This window comes from Mustelus asterias, chromosome 8, assembly GCF_964213995.1.
Source record: "Mustelus asterias chromosome 8, sMusAst1.hap1.1, whole genome shotgun sequence".
Taxonomy (NCBI): Eukaryota; Metazoa; Chordata; class Chondrichthyes; order Carcharhiniformes; family Triakidae; genus Mustelus; species Mustelus asterias.
In genome coordinates, this window is record NC_135808.1 from 26774303 (window position 1) to 26797022 (window position 22720).

Below are 22720 nucleotides of genomic sequence, written 5' to 3' on the forward strand. Positions count from 1 at the left end.
GAAGCTTCTACAAAACTCTTTAATTAAAATCCAGGAGTGTCTGTAAGTACAAAGCAGCCTCTGCTGACTGCTGCCCACCTGGTTCAGGTGAACTGTTTGCACAGCGTCATCACTGTACCCCCCCAGGTCGGGTCGATCGCCAGTAACTGCATGCAGGGTTTTTCCAGGAATGCCACCAGTTCCTCGAAGTGTCTACAACAGGAGTGGCAGAGATGTCGGAACACGGAACCAGCTGTTGTCTCCCCAGGGTTTTGGAAGGGTATGGGAGGTAGTGTTTGAATCTTTACGTAGTGTTGAGGGCCTATTGACCCAGATTATATCCTATCCAGAAAGAGCAAACAGACTGGGACTCCTCTGTGTAGCAGTGGCTGAGGGAGTATGGAAAACCTGGAATTGTGATTACAAAAGGGTTGGATTGGATGGACAGATGTTTCTGTTTCTATTTGTGTGTTGGGGGAGGGGGCCAAAAACTAGGTCCTAAATATATTTTAAAAAGTCACAAATAAATCTAACAGGTGTTGAAAAAGAAAAATGGAATAGGGAATTCAGGAGAAACGTCTTTCGAGACATCTTCCAGAGGATGGAACTCGCTACCGCAGAGGAGTGACCGAGGCAAATAATGTCGATGCATTTGAGAATGTAACCGAACAAGAGGGAAAGGAACCGATGTTATAAATGGAGTGAGAAGCATCTTGTGCAGAGTGCGCACACTCCCGTCGGTACGCGTGGCCTCTTGCTGTCGACTCAACGTGAGTCACTGGGAGTCCTGATAAGGGAAGTGGGAGAGGAGAAAGAGGGTCCTTGCAGCCGATCCAGTTCCAGTTAGATGTTGGGGACTGATGAGATGCCCCAAGTGTTTGAATCGGTAGTTGGCATCAGAGGATGGGAGGGGGGGGGTCGCACCATCTGCGTAACCCAGCGCCCAATAAGATTCTCACAGTCAGATAGGGATATGAGTTGTGAAGGCACTGTCGGGCATTGATGCCAGGGGGTTCCTGCCCCCATCTCCCACCCCGCTGCCGGGCAAGCTGTCAGCCCAGAAACCTGGATAGATCTTCCTTGATCTCCGCCTCGTCCCAGGGGCCGTGGATGTTGCTGGAGGCAGAAAGAGGAAGAGGGGTCAATGAATCAGCCTGGCAAACTGGTCCCTGCCCTCCGCCCAGCCCACCCACAGGCCAAGTGGAGAATGCCTCAGAGAATCTCCTACCCACCCCCATTGCTGCCATTACCGCGTTGTGTCACAGAAAGGGGGATGGGCTACTCAGCCGGGATGGGGTGGTTGGGGTATCAGAGCACATCCTGTACAGCAGGACACTGCGTGGAACCTGTCTGAGGACACTCCATGCATCCACTGTAAACCCCCTGTCAATGTGAAGCCTCCCCACAGGTTAACAGACTGAGTGAAAAGGACCTGCATTTAGATAGCGCCTTCTGCAACCAAAGCACTTTACAGCCAATGACATACGGCAGTAACACATGGGAGCCAATTGGCATGGAGCGAGCTCTCAAAAAGCAACACACTAATAACCAGCTCACCTGCTTTAACACATTCAGTGAGGTTTAAATCTCAAATCCCCAGTGACCCTGCGCACCAGGGACAACACTCCCTTCCCTTAGAATAGCGGACATGAGATCGCATTCCCACCACAAAGGGCAAATGAAGCCTTTTTTTAGGGTCTTTTTCAAAAGACGGCAACTGTAAAATGACAGCACTCCCTCAGTACTGACCCTCTGGCAGTGCGGCACTCCCTCAGTACTGCCCCTCTGGCAGTGCGGCACTCCCTCAGCGCTGACCCTCTGACAGTGCAGCACTCCCTCAGCGCTGACCCCCTGGCAGTGCTTAGAAAAATCTTAGAAATCCTACAGCACAGAAAGAGGCCATTCGGCCCACCGAGTCTGCACCGACCACAATCCCACCCAGGCCCTACCCCCATATCCCTACATATTTACCCACTAATCCCTCTAACCTACACATCCCAGGACACTAAGGGCAATTTTAGCATGGCCAATCAACCTAACCTGCACGTCTTTGGACTGTGGGAGGAAACCGGAGCACCCGGAGGAAACCCACGCAGACACGAGGAGAATGTGCAAACTCCACACAGACAGTGACCCAAGCCAGGAATCGAACCCAGGTCCCTGGAGCTGTGAAGCAGCAGTGCTCACCACTGTGCTACCGTGCCGCCCTAAATAAGGAACTATGTAGAATTGCGGGGAGCTTGGAGTGGCCCAGAGCCAGGCCCCAAGTTTGGAGTAATTATGTTTCTTTATTAAACCCTTTCTTTGATTGATAAGTTGGAGTAAGTTTTGTTGTATTTTCATTAGCTGCATTTTGAAGAGTTCCTTCTGAAGAAGCAACAGTGGCCCAAGCCGGGAATTGAACCCTGGTCCCTGGCGCTGTGAGGCAGCAGTGCTAACCACTGTGCCACCGTGCAGCTCAAATCATAGAATCCTACAGTGCAGGAGGAGGCCATTCAGCCCATCGAGTCTGCACCAACAACAATCCCACCCTGTAACCTCATGGATTTATCCTAGCTAGTCTCCCTAACACTAAGGGGCAATTTAGCATGGCCAATCAACCTAACCAGCACTTCTTTGGACTGTGGGAGGAGACCGGAGCACCCGGAGGAAACCCACACAGACATGAGGAGAACGTGCAAACTCCACACAGACAGTGACCCAAGGCCGGAATTGAACCCGGGTCCCTGGCGCTGTGAGGCAGCAGTGCTAACCACTGTGCCATCGTGCTGCTGAAAGCTGCGGCACTCCCTCAGCACTGACCCCCTGGCAGTGCGGCACTCCCTCAGCACTGACCCCCTGGCAGTGCGGCACTCCCTCAGCACTGACCCCCTGGCAGTGCGGCACTCCCTCAGCACTGACCCCCTGGCAGTGCGGCACTCCCTCAGTGCTGACCCCCTGGCAGTGCGGCACTCCCTCAGCACTGACCCCCTGGCAGTGCGGCACTCCCTCAGCACTGACCCCCTGGCAGTGCGGCACTCCCTCAGCACTGACCCCCTGGCAGTGCGGCACTCCCTCAGCACTGACCCTCTGGCAGTGCGGCACTCCCTCAGCACTGACCCTCTGGCAGTGCGGCACTCCCTCAGCACTGACCCTCTGGCAGTGCGGCACTCCCTCAGCACTGACCCTCTGGCAGTGCGGCACTCCCTCAGCGCTGACCCTCTTTTATTTATTCTTTTGTGGGACACGGGCGTCGCTGGCTGACCAGCATTTATTGCCCATCCCTCATTGCCTGGGGGAAGTTGAGAGTCAACCACATTGCTGTGGCTCTGGAGTCACATGTAGGCCAGTCCCGGTAAGGACGGCAGATTTCCTTCCCTGAAGTACATTAATGAACCAGATGGGTATTTCCGACAATCGACAATGGTTCATGATCATCAGTACATTCTTAATTCCAGACATCTTTACTGAATTCAAATTCCACCATATTTGTGGCGGGATTTGAACCCGGGTCCGCAGAACATTAGCTTAGTTTCTGGTCGAGTGATAATACCACTCGGCCATCGCCTCTGACAGTGTAGAAGCCCGGGGGGGCGGGTGCTGGATTTTCAGGCTCTCTCTCAAGGATCAAACCCACAACCCCCTAACCCGTAAGCCATCACGCTACCCACTGTTCCACTGGTGGGATATTTGGAGACCCGTGCTGCCCTGTCCCTGAAGGGGGTCAACATGTGGCCTTTAGGTGACGGTATGGGGGTTCAGTCAGCCAGAGAGAAGCACGCTGTTTGCGCCGGGCAGCGAGACTTACTCTTTCGAGGACTGTAACTTGATGAGGTAGTGAGGACACAGGAAGGTGACCGCCAACAGCAGCAGAGCAAAGAGCACAGCCCCGGTGACAGAAATCGTCAGCACACCCAGCACGGTGGCAAGCGTGAAGACCACACTGACAGCTAGGTAGCAGCGAGGAGTGATCGCCTGAAACACGAGAGAGAGAGAGATCCTTAAAGATGGCAGAATTGCCTTAACATCACATTGTCCCTTACCCAGCCACACCACACATCGCCACACCTGAGTGCCTGACCGTTCAACTGTGAGGGCAGACTAGTGTGGAGCAGAGACGGTAGCGGTAAGGACACTTCCGTCGGAATTTACATGCGCTGGTCTTCCATCAGCCGCTCTCCACAGACTAGAGACCATCCAAAGCCCTGCTCCCTCTGCCCTCACTCACAGCAGATACACTCCACCCGCTGTGCTCCCAGATCGACGCTGCCTCCCAGTCCGGCAATGCCTTGATTATACAATTGTCATCCTCATCTCCAAATCCCTCCCTACCCCCTCCAAACTCACGACCCTCTGGAGATATCTGCGCTTCCCTTACCCTGGTCTCGACCAATTTAATCGCTCCCCCGTAGGCGGCTGAGCCTTCAGCTGCCCCCACGCTCTGGAATTCCCTCTCCGTGTTCATCTGTCTCTCTCCTCCAAACCGAAGCTTTTGGACATCTAACTTGACATCTAAATGTGGCTCAGTCTCATATTTAGTTGTGTGAAGTCCCTGTGAAGCACTTTGGGGTGTTTTATTACATTAAAGGTGCTATGAAAATGTAAAAGTTGTTGTTACCTACTGTCGCACTGTAGAAAACGCAGCAGCCATTTTCTGTCCAGCGAGCTGCCACAAACCAGCACTGGGATAACGACAATCTGGTTTCGGCCTGCTTGGGAATGTGGTTCAGTTGCACGCTGACAAAATGTTTGGCAACCCCAAGTAGGCAAGAAAGAGAGAGGGGGGGGGGGGGAGAGAGATGATGGGGGACGGGGGAGGTGCGGTGACTGCCTGCGGCCTGACTAGATTCAGCCCAGAGACGCAAGGCATTTTGGACCAGTCCCCATCAATCCTGCATATTGGACAATCATCCACTTGTTAGCAGGCACGGTGAAGCAGTGTGTCAGTGCTCGATGGGAAGAAGGGTGGGATCCTCACCTGTACAGAGTTTCACTCCTACCCGACAGGGAGGTAATCATCCTGAACTGGCTCTGGGGTGCTGCTACGGTCAACAGGCAAGATGGCGGAGAGAGAGGTGCCATCCATGTCCTGCAGTCCTCCCCCATCTCTCTCCCCGCCCACCCATTATCACCCCAACATCCATCTCCCAGCTCGCAACCCTCTGGCCTCCACTATAATCCCGCAACCTCCCCTCATCCCTCCCCCACACAACCCCAAATTCCCACCTCCATACCTACCCACCCCTTTCAACCTTCCTTCCTTATTCACCCTTCCCCAACGCAAGCTCAAATGCCCTCCTCACAATTCTCTGGCCTCCACAACAACTCCGTAATCTTTCCTTCTCTCCCTCCACTGCAACCCCATGTTCCCACCTCCTTAGTCACCCACCCGCTTTCAACACTGCCACACCTACCCTTCGCACCCTATCCACTACTCTCCACCACAACCACCGCCCCATACCGTCCTCACACTCGCCGTTACAGCCGCACCTTCAGCTTCTTCTGGAACATGGGCCAGAGGGCAAAGACCTCAATGGCCAGGGTGACGGTCACAAAGGCGTGGAGCGAGCTGGGGAGTCGCGAGGCCAGGCACACCGAGGCGAAGATGGCCATGTTCAACGAGAGTGTGCTCGAGACGCTGTGAGGAGAAAGGGAGAATGTGAGAAAACCGTCAGGGAAGAGACGGAGGTGCAGAGCTGCGAGGAATCTGGTACAAACAAAACCAACCACTCGATGCAAATAATGCTAACTTAAAAGTAGCTTTCTGTGGGGCTGGGCAGGAGGTGGAGTTGGCGTGGGGATGGGGAGGAGGTTGCCCCACCCCCCTTTCCTCAAAGAAACCATCGCCAAGTTAGAACATTCCAGCAGCCTGACACCCACCATGACAGTCGGAAAGGCTTACATCTTTAATCACAGCGCCTTTCGCCACCTCAGGACGTCCCGACTCGCTTTCTCGCCCAGTGAAGCTGGCTGTGTTTTTAAAAGTGAGGTCACCGTCGGAAAGGCAAGGGAGGGAGCTGCCATTTGGTGCATAGCAAGATCCCAGGAACAGCACTGCGGTAAAGACTGGGTAAACCATCCTTGAAGGAGAAACGGTGAGCCCTCTTAAAGCTGACAATGGCCCGGTTTGCTGCGAGGTGGCTTGCCTCCCCCCTCCCCCCTCCCCAACTCTCCCCCCCGCCCCACCACCTCCTCAAGGGACAGCCTGGGAAGTGCAATAACTGCCACCCTTGCCAGGGATGCCCACATCCCAAGAACAGGTGACTGAAGAAGCACCAAGCTTGGAGGTAATTTCATTGAGGAAAGGAGGGGTGGGCAACCTGCCCTGCACCCCCCTTCCCCACCATTTCTATCCCCCCTCCGTCAAGAATGACGAATGTCACCACTGAGAGTAGTAGGGGCAGGGGGGGGGGGTCCATTCTGGACAGTCAGGATGACTATGAAGGCACTCTCCGGGGTGGACCTACAGGCACAGAAAGTTAGTATGCAGGTGCGGCAGGTAACAAGGCAGGCAAATGGAATTGCTAATGGAATAGAGGTATAAAGGTAGGGAAGTGCTGTAGCAAATGTATAGATACAGTGAGACTGTATCTGGGGTACTGCACACAATTTTGTTCCCCTAACTTGAACAAGGACAGAAATGCATTAGAGATGGTTCACTAGATTGATTCGAGGAATGAAGCACTTATCCCATGAAGAGAGATTGAGCTGGTTAGGCCTATACTCACTGGAGTTTGGAAGAATGAGAGGAGGTCTAACTGAGTTATATAAGACGCTAAAGGGAATTGACAGGGTAGATGTAGAGAGGATGTTTCCCCTTGTTGGACATTCCAGAATGAGAGGTCGTAGTTTTAGACTAAGAGGTGGAAGATTTAAAATACAAATGAGGAAGAATTACTTTACTTAAAGAATTGTGAATGTGGAATTCTCTGCCCCAGAGTGCAGTGGATGTCAGGCAGGGAGGAAATGGCCGAGTGAGGGAACCATGGTTCACGAAAGAGGTGGAATGTCTTGTGAAAAGGAAGAGGGAAGCTTATGTAGGGATGAGGAAATAAGGTTCAGATGGCTCGATTGAGGGTTACAAGTTAGCAAGGAATGAGCTGAAAAAGGGGCTTAGGAGAGCTAGGAGGGGACACGAGAAGTCCTTGGCGGGTCGGATCAAGGAAAACCCCAAGGCTTTTTACTCTTATGTGAGGAATAAAAGAATGACAAGGGTGAGGTTAGGGCCAGTCAAGGACAGTAGTGGGAACTTGTGTATGGAGTCAGTAGAGATAGGCGAGGTGATGAATGAATACTTTACTTCAGTGTTCACCAAGGAGAGGGGCCATGTTTTTGAGGAAGAGAAGGTGTTACAGGCTAATAGGCTGGAGGGAATAGATGTTCGGAGGGCGGATGTCCTGGCAGTTTTGAATAAACTGAAGGTCAATAAGTTCCCTGGGCCTGATGAAATGTATCCTAGGATTCTTTGGGAGGCAAGGGATGAGATTGCAGAGCCTCTGGCTTTGATCTTTGGGTCCTCGCTGTCCACGGGGATGGTGCCAGAGGACTGGAGAATGGCGAATGTTGTTCCTCTGTTTAAGAAAGGGAATAGAAATGACCCTGGTAATTATAGACCGGTTAGTCTTACTTCGGTAAATTGATGGAAAAGGTCCTTAGAGATGGGATTTACGACCATTTAGAAAGATGCGGATTAATCCGGGATAGTCAGCACAGATTCGTGAAGGGCAAGTCGTGCCTCACAAATTTGATAGAATTTTTTGAGGAGGTAACTAAGTGTGTTGATGAAGATAGGGCAGTTGATGTCATATACATGGATTTCAGTAAGGCGTTTGATAAGGTCCCCCATGGTCGGCTTATGATGAAAGTGAGGAGGTGTGGGATAGAGGGAAAGTTGGCCGATTGGATAGGTAACTGGCTGTCTGATCGAAGACAGAGGGTGGTGGTCGATGGAAAATTTTCGGATTGGAGGCAGGTTGCTAGCGGAGTGCCACAGGGATCAGTGCTTGGTCCTCTGCTCTTTGTGATTTTTATTAATGACATAGAGGAGGGGGCTGAAGGGTGGATCAGTAAATTTGCTGATGACACCAAGATAGGTGGAGTAGTGGATGAGGTGGAGGGCTGTTGTAGGCTGCAAAGAGACATAGATAGGATGCAAAGCAGGGCTGAAAAATGGCAAATGGAGTTTAACCCTGATAAATGTGAGGTGATTCATTTTGGTGGGACTAATTTAAATGTGGATTACAGGGTCAAAGGTAGGGTTCTGAAGACTGTGGAGGAACAGAGAGATCTTGGGGTTCATATCCACAGATCTCTAAAGGTTGCCACTCAAGTGGATAGAGCTGTGAAGAAGGCCTATAGTGTGTTAGCTTTTATTAACAGGGGGTTGGAGTTTAAGAGCCGTGGGGTTATGCTGCAACTGTACAGGACCTTGGTGAGACCACATTTGGAATATTGTGTGCAGTTCTGGTCACCTCACTGTAAGAAGGATGTGGAAGCTCTGGAAAGAGTGCAGAGGAGATTTACCAGGATGCTGCCTGGTTTGGAGGGTAGGTCTTATGAGGAAAGGTTGAGGGAGCTAGGGCTGTTCTCTCTGGAGCGGAGGAGGCTGAGGGGAGACTTAATAGAGGTTTATAAAATGATGAAGGGGATAGATAGAGTGAACGTTCAAAGACTATTTCCTCGGGTGGATGGAGCTATTACAAGGGGGCATAACTATAGGGTTCATGGTGGGAGATACAGGAAGGATATCAGAGGTAGGTTCTTTACGCAGAGAGTGGTTGGGGTGTGGAATGGACTGCCTGCAGTGATAGTGGAGTCAGACACTTTAGGAACATTTAAACGGTTATTGGATAGGCACATGGAGCACACCAGGATGATAGGGAGTGGGATAGCTTGATCTTGGTTTCAGATAAAGCTCGGCACAACATCGTGGGCCGAAGGGCCTGTTCTGTGCTGTACTGTTCTATGTTCTATGACTTTACTGACAAAATGACATTGTTATTTGGTTAGCTCAGAACTTGAGTATCACTAAAACTAAAGCCAATCGTTGACAAGATTGTCAGTTGGGCTTGCAGTGTGGTGCATTTGCGTGTACTGGAAGTTACATATATTAATACCCAGGGCCCTGTTCAGACAGAGGTTGCTGACCCCTGACCTGGATCTGTACCGCATGTAACCCTGGCACTTGCGGGCACCGAGGACCAATTTCCAGTCTGGCAGTGCCAGCCCTGCCCATTCAGAACTTACATGGCTGCAGTTGCTCCATAGTCAAAGAATATCAGATGACCCAGTAACATGAAGACCTGCAGAAGGAGAGAGCCCAAACGTTACTCAAGATTTAGATCAGTCTGATTACACAATTCCACACAAAGGATTGGGACTAATGGGCCCAGAGACATGGGTTCGAATCCTACCACGGGAGGGTGGAGGCAACTGGGGAGGCGATGGCCAAGTGGTATTATTGCTAGACTATTAATCCAGAAACTCAGCTAATGTTCTGGGGACCCGGGTTCAAATCCTGCCACGGCAGCTGGTGGAATTCGAATTCATTAAAAATAATCTGGAATTAAGAATGTACTGATCATAGAAATCGTAGAAACCCTACAGTGCAGGAAGAGGCCATTTGGCCCATCGAGTCTGCACCGACCACAATCCCACCCAGGCCCTACCCCCATATCCCTACATATTTCACCCACTAATCCCTCTAACCTACAGATCTCAGGACACTAAGGGGCAATTTTAGCATGGCCAATCAACCTAACCCGCACATCTTTGGACTGTGGGAGGAAACCGGAGCACCCGGAGGAAACCCACGCAGACACGAGGAAAATGTGCAAACTCCACACAGACAGTGACCTAAGCCGGGAATCGAACCCAGGTCCCTGGAGCTGTGAAGCAGCAGTGCTAACCACTGTGCTACCGTGCCATGATGATCATGAAACCATTGTCGATTGTCAGAAAAACCCATCTGGTTCACTAACGTTCTTTAGGGAAGGAAATCTGCCGTCATTACTCCGTCTGGCCTACGTGTGGTTAGCCTCACAGCAATACCTACAGCAATGTGATTGACTCTCAACTGCCCTCTTAACAAGGGCAACTAGGGATGGGTAATAAATACTGGCCAGCCAGTGACGCCCATGTTGCACGAATGAATTTTTTAAAAACCCTTCGGGGAAGTGGGGGAAGAGTCTGCTGCCCTTATCCATTCCGACCCCGCTCAAGACACCTGATCCTCAGCAATGTGTTTTTTGGACCACCCGCCCAGCGAATGGCTGAGCGACCCAGTCAGTCCTATCACCCTGCTGCCCTCTTTTTAGGTCAAACCAAATAAACAAACTCAGATTAAGTCAGGACAAAGTAAAAAGGGGCAGCTCCCCAAAAGGAGGGGGAACAGCCCGAACAGAAATCAAAGTACAAAGGAAACTTAAAAACATCAAATTAAAATGTGATTGTCAGGATCAATAACGCATCCCAACCCCTGCGGTGCCCAACGGGCGCGGAAGGCGTCAACCGCGCCCGTGGACACCGCATGCTCCCTCTCCAGGGACACCCGGCCGCGAACGTAGCCGCGGTAGAGGGGAAGACAGTCAGGATGGACGGCCCCCTCGATCGCCCGCAGCCTGGACCGGTAAATGGCACGTTTCGCCAGGCCCAGGAGCAGGTTCACGAGGAGGTCGCCATCCCGACCCTCCCCTCTCCGCACCGAGTGCCCGTAGATCAGGAGCGTGGGACTGAAGTGCAAACAAAACATCAATAAAAGGTTCTTCAGGAAAAAAGGATCAGCGGAGGGATTCGAACACTGGGCTCAGCAACTTTTCTTTGGTAAAGTTGGTGGGTGGTCTTGCAGGGAACCAACGCAGGTCACCAAATGCTGGGGGCGGGGAGGGGGCTGCTGATGATGGGTGAACGAAGCTTAATTCGATGAGGCAGCAAAGCTCAAATTTATGTAGGGTGGCATTTGGGAGGCTGACCAGGAGTGTGCTGGAATATTCCCGTTCAGAGGTATGGATGAGGGCTTCAACAGCAGATGAGTTAAGGAGGGGGTGGGGGTGGAGGGATCGAAAGCTGATCTCAGTATTGGTGACCATGAAACTATCAACTGTTGTAAAAACGCAGATGCCTCTCCGCTTTAGGGAAGGAATTCTGCCGTCCTTGCCCGGTCTGGCCTACATGCGACTCTTAGCTGCCCTCTGAAATGACCGAGCGAGACACTCGGTTGAAGGGACAATTAGGGATGGGCAACAAATACCGGCCTCGTCTTGGGGGGGTTGTGGAACTGGGCGAGTTTACACAGACTGGGGGAAGGTTGAGCATTTTAAAGTCCAGTAAGAGCCGGAAGAGAAAGAATTAGAAGTCAAATAACAGAAAGGAGAGAAGCCGAGAAGCAGGTACAGCCCTTGGCGATGTTTGACTGTCAGGATAAACTGCAGAGTGGTCACTTACTGACATGGCGTAGATTGTGTCGGTGCTGATGGATTCTGTCAGTGTTTTCAGAACCGGGGAAAATCCGTATGTGAACGCCACAAAGACCACCGTGCTCTTCAGGTCAGCCCACCCTGGGAGAGGATGTTGGGACGGTTAGAGGTTAATTCCACAGCATAATCTGACAAACACGCACACACGTGTTGGTGCGTGCACACGGACATGCACACGCGTGCACATGCGCACAGGCACGCACACATAAACAAAAGCACTGTGCTTTAAACAATGGCTCAAGGGTTCAAAACGCTGGAAACACTCAGGAGATCTGGCAGCATCCGTGGAGAGAGAAACAGAGCTAACGTTTATAGCCCGATCATTCTTCTTCAGAGCTCCACTCAGCACTGACCTTTGTTCTCCCATTAGCACATTCTGATATCTTATCTGTCATTAAAGCACCTTTTATTGCCGTTCACACCGTCATTAACCCTTCACCTTCCTCATGACTGAGGCATATTTGTTGCCATCTCCCCTAGCTCCCACCAATCACTGACCTTCTCTGCTCCAGCTGCCCCACTCCCTCATACATCAAGGGGATAGATAGAGTGAACGTTCAAAGACTAATTCCTCGGGTGGATGGAGCTATTACAAGGGGGCATAACTATAGGGTTCATGGTGGGAGATATAGGAAGGATATCAGAGGTAGGTTCTTTACACAGAGAGTGGTTGAGGTGTGGAATGGACTGCCTGCAGTGACAGTGGAGTCAGACACTTTAGGAACATTTAAGCGGTTATTGGATAGGCACATGGAGCACACCAGGATGATAGGGAGTGGGATAGCTTGATCTTGGTTTCAGATAAAGCTCGGCACAACATCGTGGGCCGAAGGGCCTGTTCTGTGCTGTACTGTTCTATACTGTGTATAACCGTCACATCTCTCTTTCTCTTCAGCTCTGAAGAAGTCATATGGACTCCAATCAGTAATCCTATTTTCTCTCTCCAAAGATGCTGCTGGACCTGCTGAGTTTTTAACCAGCATTTCTCTCTTTTTGTTCCATCTTTAACATCTTGCACCTCTTCAATAATTCCACTTTGAGCGATGCTGAACACTGGCCAATGGGGGGGAGCTCCCTGGTTCTTACATACGTAGCAACATACAAACCAGGGGCCATTCAGCCCCTCGACCCTCCTCTCCCATTCCGCCCACCCCCGATACTCTCTCAACTCCCTCGTTAGTCAGTAATCTATTTATCTCTGCCTTAGAAACATTCTGTCGCTGCCACTCTGGGGAACATACGAATTAGGATCAGGAGTAGGCCACTCGGCCCCTCAAGCCTGCTCCACCATCCTATAAGATCATGGCTGATCTGACTGTAACCTCAACCCCACATTCCTGCTGACCCCCGGTAACCTTTCACCCCCTCGTTAAACAAGAATCTATCCAGCTCTGCCTTTAAAATATTCAAAGACTCTGCTTCCACTGCCGTTTGAGGAAGAAAGTTCCAGAGACTCACCACCCGCAGAGAAAATAAATTCTCCTCATCTCCGTCTTAGAAGGGGGACCTTTTAATTTTAAACTGTTTTATTCCTAGTTTTATTCTTTCCCAGAAGAAACATCCTTTCACCATCCACCCTGTCTCAACCCCTCAGGATTTTACTTGTTTGAATGCGATAATCTTTCAGGTCTTCCCAATAAGTTTTTAAGTTTATTCATTAGTATCACAAGTAAGTTTACATTAACACTGCAATGAAGTTATTGTGAAAATCCCCTGGTCGTCAAACTCCGGCGCCTGTTCGGATACAGAGAATTTAGCATGGCCAATGCACCTAACCAGCACGTCTTTCAGACTGTGGGAGGAAACCCACGCAGACACAGGGAGAATGTGCAGACTCCGCACAGACAGTGACCCAAGCCAGAAATCGAACCCGGGTCCCTGGCACTGTGAGGCAGCAGTGCTAACCACTGTGCCACCATGCCGCCCTGGTTTGGGATCTTCAACATTCACCCTTGAGGACACAGGGTACCTTGTTTTAAGAGCTCACCCCACTACCTCAGTACTGTAGTTGGAGTGCCAATCGGGACTGTGTGCTCAAGTCTCTGGAGTGGGACTTGAACCCATGACCCTGAACCCATGACCCTCCGGCTCTGGGGCTCAGTGGGTAATACAATAAGGGAGTCCCTGAGCCTCATGCTAAATGAGAGAAGATAGCTAACTCCTCATCGAGCGAAGAAGCTGCTTGTATTGAAGGAGGAGGGTCTACACTCACGTGTTTGGCCGCTGTGATTCCGCCCCTCCCCCGAGTCGATGGTGTCGAACATGAGGTAGCCAAAGAGAGAGATGATGAGGCCGGAGGTGAAGAGCCGGTGAGGGGAGAGAGAGTCCTGGTCCATGTACCACCACAGGACGACAAACACGCACACACTGGGGAGGGGGAAGAAAACAATGGAACGGTGAGAGTGTGAAAAACCCACTGGTCACACAAACAGGGATAACCTGAGCTTTCGGGATTATTATTCCATTATGGGATGTGGGTGTCACTGGCTAGGTCAGCATTTATTGCCCTGAGTCGCCGTAGGGAGCAAGCTGCCTCTTGAGCCGCTGCAGTCCCTGAGGTGTCGGTACACCCACCCTGCTGTTAAGGAGGGAGTTCCAGGATTTTGACCCAGCGACACTGAAGGAACAGCCGATATATTTCCAGGTCAGGTTGGTGAGTGACATTGGGGAAGGGAACCTCCAGGTGATGGTGTTTCCAGGTATCTGCTGCCAAGTGGTTGTAGGTTTGGAAGGTGCTGCCTAAGGAATCTTGGTGAGTTTCTGCAGTGCATCTTGTAGATGGTACACACGTCTGCCACTGTTGGTGGTGGAGGGAGGGAATGTCTGTGGAAGGGGTGGCAATCAAACGGGCTGCTTTGTCCTGGATGGTGTCAAGCTTCCCAGCACCCCATCCACAAACATTCACTCCCTCCACCACTGATGCACAGTGGCAGCCACCCACACCACTGCAGGAACTCACATTTCCAAACACACCTTCCCCTCTACTTTCAGGAATCCAAGGGCACTGTTCCCTCTCTGGCCCACTCTTCAATCAACTCTCCCAACACTTTCCCATGGAATCATAGGTGGTGTAACAACTGCCTCTTTGCCTGTCCCCTCCTCACAGCCCAAGGTCCTTCCAAGTAAAACTGCGATCTACTCAAATGTCTTTCCATTTTAGTGTCTGGTGCTTGCCTGGTGGTCTCCTCAACAACTGGGTGTCCCTTTGCAGGACCCCCCCCCCTCCCCCCTCCCCACTCCTCAAACTCCCAAACTGCTCCAGTGAGGCTCAACCTGATATGCAGGAAGAGCAGCAGGAAGAGCAGCAGACCTCAAACTTTTGAATGGACCTACCTTATATTAAACTGATCTTTCTCTATACCCTAGCTATGACTGTAACACTACATTCTGCACCCTCTCCTTTCCTTCTCCCCTATGTATTCTATGAACTGTATGCTTTGTCAGTATAACGCACAAGAAACAATACTTTTCACTGTGTACTAATAATAATAATAAATCAAATCTTTCGCTTTGGAGTGTCCTGCACTCCCACTGAATTCAAACCATTTTGGGTCTTTCTTTTTGACGATGTTACTGATGCTGCCATTTGCACCTCTTCTATGTCCATCACTTGTTTCATTGCTAGTCCCATTGGCCACTCTCAACCGGCCTGCCTGATTCAACCGGCCTGCCTGATTCAACCGGCCTGCCTGATTCAACCAGCCTGGTAGGAACTGAAACAAAGCTTGGGCAGTTAACTGTCAGCCGCCAGTTAACTGGTGCATTCTCCATGGCAACACCCACCCCCACCAATTAGAGCCCACTTGCCAACTAACCTGCACTCTCTTCCCGAGCAGTACAAATTGCTGTTCCCTTTACAATTTGGTACCTTGCCAGTCAGGCCTGATGCGCATAAGAGGAAAAGCTCTGAGGTTGTTAGTGTTTTTTCCACCACACTCTGGTTCTGTTTTTTTTCCTTCATGGGGATACGAGCATCGCTGGCTGGGGCAGCATTTGTAGCCCATCCCCAACTGCCCCTTGAACTGAGCGTCTCGCTCGGCCATTTCAGAGGGGCAGTTAAGAGTCAACCACATTGCTGTGGCTCTGGGGTCACATGTCGGCCAGACCAGGATGGCAGATTTCCTTCCCTAAAGGGACATCAGTGACCCAGATGGGTTTTCACGACAATCGACAACGGGTTCATGGTCATCAGTAGATTCTCAATTCCAGATTCTTTTTATATTGAATTCAAATTTTACCATCGCCCCTGACGGGATTCGAACCTGGGTTCCCAGAGCGTTACCCCGAGTCTCATGGATTGGTAGGCCAGTGACAATACCACCATGCCACTGTCTCCCCTACTGTCAAACCACTATTACGATGACCACTTTCTTTGGCCTTGGCCCTATCGTCCCTTTTGTCACAAATCTCTCCCACCTCCCATTTGGTGTCTCCCTCCTTTGCCTGCACTCACTGGCATCTTTAAACCTTTCCCCAATTCGAACAGAAGATCATCGACCCGAAACGTCGACTCTATCTTTCTCCCTCCTCCCAGCAAGACACTGCCTGACCCGATCTGCCCCGGCCTGCATTTCCGGCATCTTCCGGGGTTGCTGTCAGGTTTCCCCGTCGGGACGGCTGGCCTTACCTGGACAACTGCTGGGTGACCACAGTAGATTCACGCACCACTGTCCAAAACTGGTACTGCCGCACGTAAACTGGAACAAAAGAGCAAGAAACGCCTGGTGAGGGAATCGTGGACTCGCAGCGTACAGAGGCTGTTCAGCCCATCTTGCCAGTGTCGGCCCTTTGAAAGAACAAAGAGGTCCCACGCCCTCTGCTCTCTCCCCCATAGCTCTGCGATTCCTCCCACCCCGCGCCAAGTATGCATCTGATCTCTGACAGCGACTCTGAACCTGCTGCAGTCCCACAACCCGAGCTCCCACTCATGTTTCATTTGTCACCTCGCACTCACATTCCTGCCCGTGACCTTCTGCAGCATCCCGTTGAAGCTCAACGCAAACTCGAGCAACAGCACCTCAACTTTTCACATATCGGATTCCTAAGGGGCTCGACAGGGTAAACGCTGAGAGGATGTTACCCTTCATGGGAGAGTCTAGGACCAGAGGGCATAGTCTCAGGACAAAGATGCCCCAATTTAGAATCACAGAATCCCTACAGTGCAAAAGGAAGCCATTCGGCCCATCGAGTCTGCAACGACAACAATCCCACCCAGGCCCTATTCCGGTAACCCCACCTATTTACCCTGCTAATCCCCCTGACACTAAGGGTCAATTTAGCATGGCTAATCAACCTAACCCACACATCTTTGGAGTGTGGGAGGAAACCGGAGCACCGTGAGGAAACCCGCGCAGACACGAGGAGAATGTGCAAACTCCACACAGTCACCCGAGGCCGGAATTGAACCCGGGTCCCTGGTGCTGTAAAGCAGCAGTGCTAACCACTGTGCTACCGTGAGACTGAGATAAGGAGGAATTTCTTCTCTCAGAGGGTTATGAGTTTTTGGAACTGCTTGCCACAGCGAGCTGTGGGGACAGAGTCACTGTGTATATTTAAGGCTGAGATAGATAGATTTTTGATCAGTAAGAGAATCAAGGGTTACGGCGAAAGGGCAGGAAAGTAGAAGTGAGGAATGTCGGATCAGTCATGATCCTATTGAATGGCGGAGCAGGCTCGAGGAGACAAAAAGCCTCCTCCTGCTACAACATCTTATGGTCTTATCGACTCCGCACTCAACAGCCTTCTGGAATCAACATCCGGGTTCACCAGCTACAGATCATGAACTTTGTCCTCCTTTTTATTCTGCTTCCCCCTTACTCCCCTCTTGCCATGCACCAGCCCGAATTCCGTGTTTTTGCTTTCGGATGGAGATGTTCATTATTCTGCCATTATCACCTACTCCAGACAAATGATTTGTTCCTTCACTCCAACCACTACCACTCTCGTTGCTTTCGTTCCACGGTATCTTTGTCATTGAATCTCTCCCCTCTCCCAGACCGTTTCCCTCTTCCTCCTCCCTCCCCACCCATCACATTTCTACCCTCCTTCTGCTCTGAAGAAGTCATCGGGACTCGAGGCGTTAACTTTGGTTTCTCTCTCCACAGAAGTTGCCAGACCTGCTGAACTTTTCCAGCACGATTCTGCTTCATAGAAATCATAGAAACCCTACAGTACAGAAAGAGGCCATTCGGCCCATCGAGACTGCACCGACCACAATCCCACCCAGGCCCTACCCCCATATCCCTACATATTTTACCCATTAATCCCTCTAATCTACGCATCCCAGGACACTAAGGGGCATTTTTTTTAGCATGGCCAATCAACCTAACCCGCACATCTTTGGACTTTAGTTATTGTTGAGGCTGCCTCGCCTCGTTGGCTCTTTGCCAATTAGCTTAAATCGGTAATAAAAAATAGCGTTGGAAAAACTCAGCAGGTCTGACAGCATCTGTGGGGAAGAGCACAAGAGAGAGAGTTAACGTTTAAAGTCCAAGATGACTCTTCTTTGGAACAGCTCAAATCGGTGTCCTCTGGTTACTGGCTGTTCTATTGTTGCAATCAGTTTCTCCTTATTTACACCATCCAAAACCCTCTTATTAAATCTTCCCTTTAACCTTCTCTGCTCTAAGGTGAACAAGCTCAGCTTCTCCGGTCTCTCCACTAGGTCCCTCATCCCTGGTACCATTCCGGTAAATCTTCTCTTGCACCCTTTCCAAACCCTTGGCATCTTTTCTGAAGAGCAATACCCATGACTGAGCGCAAAACGGGAACTATTACAAGTCGCCAAGTCGTTTCTGCCTCACCATTATTTCAGGGAGAGTGCAAAATACATGTTATTCATCTCAGTGATACCAGATCACATATTGTATTGAATGGGGCGACAAGATTAAAAAGGTGGGGGGAGCGGTCCCCGCCATCTTTCTGCAGTGACTAAATGGACAACCTTGTCCCATGTCCTGGGTTTGAAGAGGGTGAACATACGAGACTGATCAGCCTGCAGCTGCTTCATTAAGCTGTCCAATTTAACACTCATTTCCTACTTACACGATAGGAGGATTAATACGGGAATTGAATTAACAGCAGCAATACATTAAAAGGGCTGTGCGGGCAACATGAGATACGAGTGACCTCCCACTCTCTGAGGTAAAGGGGAGGGTGGAATGAGTTGTAGGAAAGGAACATTAAAAAGAGCACCCTCCAACAATTGTGGGGGTTCAGTTGAAAATTTCATAGTGGGTTTGGATAGATTTCTGTTGAGGGAGGGTATTAAAGGATCTGGAACCAAATTGGGTAAATGGAGTCAAAAACAGATCAGCCATGAGCCCACTGAATGGACGGACAAACTCGAGGGGCTGAATGTCCTCCTCCTGTCCCTGTGTTCCTTGGCCTCTCTCTCTGCCCCTCTCATCTCTTTCCCTTTCCTTCTCTCTCCCCTTTTCTATCTATCCCTCTCTCCTCTCCTTTTCTTTCCTTCTTTCCCTGCTCTCTATCCCTCTCTTTTCTCTTTCTTTATTTCTCTTCTCTCTCCTTCCCACTCTTTATTTCTCATCTTTTCTATCTTTCTCTTTCATTTTCTCTCCTCTCTCTCTGCCCCTTTTCTACCTATCCCTCTTTCCCTCTCTCGTTCCCTCTGCTTCTCTCCTCTTTTCTGTCTCTCCCTCTTTCCCTTTCTCTCCCTTTTCTCCCTCTGTTTCTCTTCCTCACTATTTTTCCGCAGTTCCTCCAGGAAACTCCCATCCACGAAGTTATCCGGGAAAGGCTGCCGCTCGTACAGGACCTTCTTCCAGCGCGGCGGTCGGTACCGGCTCTCCGAGGCCCAGCGCTCTGGGGCGGCCGCTCTCATCGAGCTCGCAGTGGGAGGCAACGCGGGGCCGGAACTGCCGAGCGCCGGGAATTGCACCCGGGGGGGAAGGAAATCAGAGTGACACCAGCCAGGCCGGAAGTGGGGACCGTCACCATGGAAACCGCGGAATGTAGATCGGAAGTGTATTAACTTTAATTTAATAGGGGCCCATCTACAAAACGTGTTATTGTTTTATTGTAAAATGAAGCAGCGTATTTTTTCCGGCGCAGATTAAAATGAGGAGAAATAAATTATGTCCACCATCTTTGATGTTGGTGGATAATGGGGCGGGGTGGGGAGAGCAGAATACCATCTTTGATGCTGGCAGGTGACTGGCGACTTGCATCCATCAGCTTTGATGCTGGCCAATGTCGTGGGGTGTGGAGGGGGAAGGGTCCACCATCTTTAATGCTGGCGAGTAAGTGGGGATTGGTATGTGCCATCTATCATATTGGCTACCAAATAAACCTGTTGGACTTTAACCTGGTGTTGTGAGACTTCTTACTGTGTTCACCCCAGTCCAACGCCGGCATCTCCACATCATGTAATGCAGCCAGGCAGAGTGGATTCAACCACCTATTCTGATTTTACAACCTGTTCCACACCCACACTGCTGATATCCTTCTGCTGCTTTAGTTGTGTTGGCATCAAAGACTAATATCCCTATTCCATCAACATGTCCATGGTTTGAGTCATAGAATAGAATCAGAGAATCCCTACAGTGCAGAAGAAGGCCATGTGTGAATTATAATCATGATGTGGAGATGCCGGCGTTGGACTGGGGTAAACACAGTAAGAAGTTTAACAACACCAGGTTAAAGTCCAATAGGTTTATTTGGTAGCAAAAGCCACTAGCTTTCGGAGCGCTGCTCCTTCGTCAGGTAAGTGGAAGTTCCGTTCACAAACGGCATATGCAGACACAAACTCAATTTACAAGATAATGGTTGGAATGCGAGTCTTTACAGGTAATCAAGTCTTAAAGGTACAGACAATGTGAGTGGAGAGAGGGTTAAACACAGGTTAAAGAGATGTGTATTGTCTCTAGCCAGGACAGTTAATGAGATTTTGCAAGCCCAGACACACGGTACATACTGTGGCAACTCAGCCAACGTTGTCCACCTGATACGCTGCAGGAAAGGATGTCCCGAGGCATGGTACATTGGGGAGACCATGCAAACGCTATGACAACGGATGAATGAACACCGCTCGACAATCACCAGTCAAGAGAGTTCTCTTCCTGTTGGGGAGCACTTCAGCAGTCACGGGCATTCGGCCTCTGATCTTCAGGTAACCATTCTGCAAGGCGGCCTTCACGACACACGACAATGCAGAGTCGCTGAGCAGAGACTGATAGCCAAGTTCCGCACAATTGAGGACGGCCTTGGATCTTGGGTTCATGTCACACTATCTGTAACCCCCACGACTTGCCTGAGCTTGCAAAATCTCACTAACTGTCCTGGCTGGAGCCAATACACATCTCTTCAACCTATGTTTAACCCTCTCTCCACTCACATTGTCTGTACCTTTAAGACTTGATTACCTGTAAAGACTCGCATTCCAACCATTATTTTGTAAATTGAGTTTGTGTCTTTATATGCCTTGTTTGTGAACAGAACTCCCACTTGCCTGACGAAGGAGCAGCGCTCCGAAAGCGAGTGGCTTTTGCTACCAAATAAACCTGTTGGACTTTAACCTGGTATTGTGAGACTTCTTACTGAATTATAATCCTCAGGATAGAGCAGAGAACCCACTGTGGCAGTGCCACGGAACAATGTAATTGAGGCATTAACTTTTACAGCACAGCCACAGGCCCTTTGGCCCATTGTGTCGGTGACGACCATCAAGTATCTATCTGTTCTAATCCTATTTTCAAAAGTTTAGTCCGTAGCCTTTTAAGATATAATGTTTCAAGTGCTCATATAAATGCTTCTTAAATATTGTCAGGGTTTCTGCCTCTATTTTCCTTTCCGGCAGTGAGTTCCAGATTTCCACCACTCTCTGGGTGGATTTAAATCCCCTCTAAATCTCCTACCCCTTACCCTAAATGGGGGTGGCATGGTGACACAGTGGTTAGCACTGCTGCCTCACAGCGCCAGGGACCTGGATCTGATTCCCGGCTTAGATCACTGTTTATGCGGGTCTCACGTTCTCCCCGTGTCTGCATGGGTTTTCTCCGGGTGCTCCGGTTTCCTCCCACTGTCCAAAAGATGTGCTGGTTAGGTGCATTGGCCGTGCTAAATTCTCCCTCGGTGTACCCGAACAGGTGCCGGAGTGTGGCGACTGGGGTAATTTCACAGTAACGTCATTGCAGTGTTAATGTAAGCCTTGTGACTCTAAGAAAAAAGCTTTAAAACTCTATGTCCCAGTTATCTATTAAGAGAAAAAGTCTATCTTACCCCACACCCCACTCACTGCAGTTAACAGGCCTCTCAAGTTGTGTTTGAATGGTTGGGGTCTGGAATGCACTGTCTGGGGGTGTGGTGGAGGCAGGTTCAGTTGAGATATTCAAGGGGGCATTGGACAATTATTTGAATAGAAACAATGTGCAGGGAAATGGCACTAATTCATAATATTTGTTTGGAGAACCAGTGCAGACACGATGGGCTGAATGGCCTCCTGGGATTGAAGCTAGCTAATTTGCTGTTGCGGGGATAGATAGGACAGATTGAATTGTCAACTTTCTGTGATGTAACTATTCCACAATTAGGACTTAGGAGCATGATTTGGCTACTTAGTCCTTGCCCTTTATTTTCCTCCTCCCGCCTCACTGTCCAGAGAATCAACCAAACCTTGCGTCAAAGAGCCAGGGACACAGGTTCGATTGGGTGACTGTCTCTGTGGAGTTTGGACATTCTCCTCGTGGGTTTCCTCCGGGTGCTCCGGTTTCCTCCCACACTCGAAAGATGTGCAGGTTAGGTTGATTGGCCGTGCTAAATTGCCCCTTACTTTCCCAAAGTTAGGGGATTTTTCAATGTAAATGCGCAGGGTTACGGGGATAAGGCGGAGGGGAGGTGGGTGAGGTGCTCTCAACCCCAGCGTGACCAGCCTCTCTTCATAGCTGAAACACTTCAGCCCAGCCAACATTCTGGTGGGCTGGCACGGTTGCACAGTGGTTAGCTCTGCTGCTTCACAGCTTCAGGGACCTGGATTCGATTCCCGGCTTGGGTCACTGTCTGTGTGGAGTTTGCACATTGTCCTCGAGTCTGTGTGGGTTTCCTCCGGGTGCTCCGGTTTCCTCCCACAGTCCAAAGATGTGCAGGTTAGGTTGATTGGCTATGCTAAAAATTGCCCTTCATGTCCTGAGATGCATAGGTTAGAGGGATTAATGGGTAAATATGTAGGGATATGGGGGTAGGGCCTGGGTGGGATTGTGGTCGGTGCAGACCCGATGGGCCGAATGACCTCTTTCTGTACTGTAGAGTTTCTATGATTCTATGGTCCCAAG

At 50.3% G+C, this 22720-nt stretch overlaps 1 protein-coding gene across 1 annotated transcript; it reads right to left on the reverse strand.

Moving 5' to 3' along the window:
• On the reverse strand, positions 1 to 19314 carry pigc (phosphatidylinositol glycan anchor biosynthesis, class C). The gene is made up of 8 exons (XM_078217618.1): positions 19137 to 19314; positions 16060 to 16129; positions 13645 to 13799; positions 11401 to 11513; positions 9205 to 9260; positions 5449 to 5596; positions 3767 to 3933; positions 1 to 1095 (listed from the first exon to the last, which is right to left on the reverse strand). Exons 1-8 carry the CDS (start codon positions 19273 to 19275, stop codon positions 1032 to 1034), a joined length of 912 nt encoding a protein of 303 aa, XP_078073744.1. The 5' UTR covers positions 19276 to 19314; the 3' UTR covers positions 1 to 1031.
• Between the last annotated feature and the right edge of the window lie 3406 nt (positions 19315 to 22720).